The sequence below is a fragment of the Chanodichthys erythropterus genome, chromosome 3, assembly GCF_024489055.1.
Source record: "Chanodichthys erythropterus isolate Z2021 chromosome 3, ASM2448905v1, whole genome shotgun sequence".
Taxonomy (NCBI): Eukaryota; Metazoa; Chordata; class Actinopteri; order Cypriniformes; family Xenocyprididae; genus Chanodichthys; species Chanodichthys erythropterus.
This window is the reverse complement of record NC_090223.1, coordinates 71,766,414-71,769,549: the sequence shown is the minus strand read 5'-3', so window position 1 is coordinate 71,769,549 and position 3,136 is coordinate 71,766,414. Positions and strand designations below refer to the sequence as shown.

General features: G+C 39.0%; 1 protein-coding gene across 1 annotated transcript; it reads left to right on the top strand.

Moving 5' to 3' along the window:
- The first annotated feature begins 205 nt into the window (after positions 1 to 205).
- LOC137006806 (protein NLRC3-like) lies at positions 206 to 2,005 on the top strand. Its single transcript, XM_067367878.1, has one exon. The coding sequence runs from the start codon at positions 221 to 223 to the stop codon at positions 2,003 to 2,005; it is 1,785 nt and encodes a 594-aa protein (XP_067223979.1). The 5' UTR covers positions 206 to 220.
- The last annotated feature ends 1,131 nt before the right edge of the window (positions 2,006 to 3,136 follow it).

Below are 3,136 nucleotides of genomic sequence, written 5' to 3'. Positions count from 1 at the left end.
CTGACATCTGTATATATTTAGATTTTAATTTGTACATTAAATCCTTTATTTTTCATTTCATTATTTCAGCACAGTAGTTCTAGACCGAAACATCTTTCAAGGGCCTGCCTCAGTCTTCAGTCTGAACAATACTTTCTCAACCGTTACAGCGTCCCTGAATAGACTAGATCAACCAATAAATGATGAACTTCAGAGAGTCAAAAACAGACACAAAACCAGCATGAAGTACAACTATGAGATATTATTTGAGGGAATTAAACTCCAAGAGAATGAAACCCTCCTGAACAGGATCTACACACAGCTCTACATCATAGAGGGAGAGAGTGAAGGAGTGAATGAACAACATGAGGTTTTACAGATGGAGAAAACAGCCAGAACACATGGCTCACAAGACACTCCAATTGACTGCAATGACATCTTTAAAGCCTCACCTGAACCAGGATGTGAGGAGATAGACCAAATCAAGACTGTTCTTACTAAAGGCATTGCTGGAATCGGTAAAACAGTCTCTGTGCAGAAGTTTATTCTGGACTGGGCCGAGGGAAAAGACAATCAGGATGTAGATTTCATGTTTGTGCTTCCATTTCGAGAGCTGAACTTGATCCGAGATCATCAGTACAGTCTTTACAGACTTCTGCTGGACTTTCATCCTGAACTTCAAGATCTGGACTCAAAGACTTATGAAGAGAGTAAAGTTGTGTTCATCTTTGATGGTCTGGATGAAAGCAGAATCACACTGATGTTTTCAGACGCTCAGAAAGTTTCTGATGTGACTGAGACTTCATCAGTGGGTGTGTTGATGTCAAAGCTCATGACAGGAGAGCTGCTTCCCTCTGCTCTCATCTGGATCACTTCCAGACCAGCAGCAGCCAATCAGATCCCCTCAAAATACATCAACCGTCTGACAGAGATTCAGGGATTCAATGAGCCTCAGAAGGAGGAATATTTCAGGAAGAGAATCAGTGATGAACATCAAGCCAGCAGAATCATCTCACACATCAGAAGAGCAAGAAGCCTCCACATCATGTGCCACATACCCGTCTTCTGCTGGATCTCATCCACTGTGCTTCAGAAGCTCCTGAAAGAAGATCTGAGTGCAGAAATCCCTCAAACTCTGACTGAAATGTACATCCACTTCCTGCTGATTCAGATTAACATGAGGAATCAGAAGTATGAAGAGAGAGATCCAAAGAAACTGCTGCAGTCCAACAGAGAAGTGATTGTGAAACTTGCTGAAGTGGCTTTCAATCAGCTGATGAAGGGCAATGTGATGTTCTATGAAGAGGACCTGAGAGAGAGCGGCATAGACGTCACTGACGCCTCAGTGTATTCTGGGATTTGCACTGAGATCTTTAAGGAGGAATCTGTGATTCATCAGAGGAAAGTCTGCAGCTTCATTCATCTGAGCTTTCAGGAGTTTCTCGCTGCTTTCTATCTGTTTTATTCATATGTGATCAAGAACAAGAAACCACTGGATGAATTCAGATTTTACAGATCTGATGAAGACCCTCTGTATGCTCTACTAACATCAGCAGTAAATAAGGCCCTCAGGAGTGAGAATGGACAGCTGGATCTGTTCCTGCGGTTCCTGCTGGGCATCTCACTGGAGTCCAATCAGAGACTCTTACAGGATCTACTGACACACACAGAGAACAGCTCAGAGAGCATCAGGAGAATCACACAGGACATTAAAGAGAAGATCAAAGATGGACGTGGACCCTCACATAGAGAAGATGGAGATCTCTCCACTGAAATGTCCATCAATCTGTTCCTCTGTCTGCTGGAAGTGAAAGATCAGTCTCTGTCCAGAGAGATTCAGGAGTTTGTGAAATCAGACAAACACTCAGAGGAGAAACTCTCTCCGTCTCACTGCTCAACAATCTCCTACATGATCCAGATGTCAGAGGAGCCGCTGGATGAGCTAAACCCCATGAAATACAACACAGAAGATGAGGGGAGAAGAAGACTGATACCAGCTGTGATCAACTGCAGAAAAGCTCTGTGAGTGTTTAATCATTAACTAAAGTATCATATTTAATAATGAATCTGACACCTTTAAAATAAATGTTCCTAAATGAGAGATTTTCTCCTCAATAATAGGATCTTAAATATAATACAATAACAGATACAATATACAATAACAGATCTCTTTAATACAGTAGATAGTCACCAAAATGCCTGTTACCGCCACAGGTAAACACAACCCAGTCACGTGTGAAACTCGTTGGTGAAATCACCAACAGGTGGTGCAAAGGGACGGTCAACACCATTGATCAGTAAAGCTTGAATTGAGACATTTTTACTTGTGAATGAAGATAAATTGACGTAAATTACTTCTAATATTAATAGCAATAATAATATATCATTATGCCATTTAATCTTCAGTAATTATTCATCATTAATGCTTAATGTTCCAGCTATTTGACGACTGTTACAGTGAAATAATGAAATATTGATCAAATTAACAATTTATCAATGAGGATTTAATCCAATAAAAAAGGTAAAACTGCAATAAATGCACAACTGTTTGGAGAGTCTCTCAAAACTTTTATATTTTATACCATCAGAAAACTTTACTACAGTTTGCAAAATTTAAAATATTCATTAGCTGAAGAAACAGTCAGGAGCTCATGTGATTTCAAATATTAACCCTCTGGAGTCTGAGGCTGATTTGGGACCTGGATAAGTTTTGACATGCCCTGACATTTGTGCTTTTTTCAGTTGTTCATAAACATATTAATGACACAAGTGCCATTACACTGTATTCAGCACAAAACTGGGCTACCATAATATGTGAGGAACATGTATGTACATGTTTTTATTTTTGAAGGAATAACGTTTATGCGTGGTTATTGAAAAAAAAAAAAAAGTCACTGAAATAAGGCGAAAAAAATATATTAAATCTGTGTTCACAAGACTTCTGGGTATTGGAGGTTGTAGACTAGAGTTTTTGCTTCAAAATTATGTAAAAATTGTCCTGCCTACTTGTTCATCTAAAACAATATATGGATTTAGTTTTTGTAAGACACTATTTGTCAAGAAATAAAGTATGCGTGGAGGCGTGAATCATCATGAATAATGGGTGATTTACACTTGTGAAGACAAAGATTTGCATAATGACCTTTAATGACTTGCA

What these genes read in the sequence shown, in the direction of transcription:
- LOC137006806 (XM_067367878.1), top strand. Translation starts at nt 221, where the DNA reads ATGAAGTACAACTATGAGATATTATTTGAGGGAATTAAACTCCAAGAG.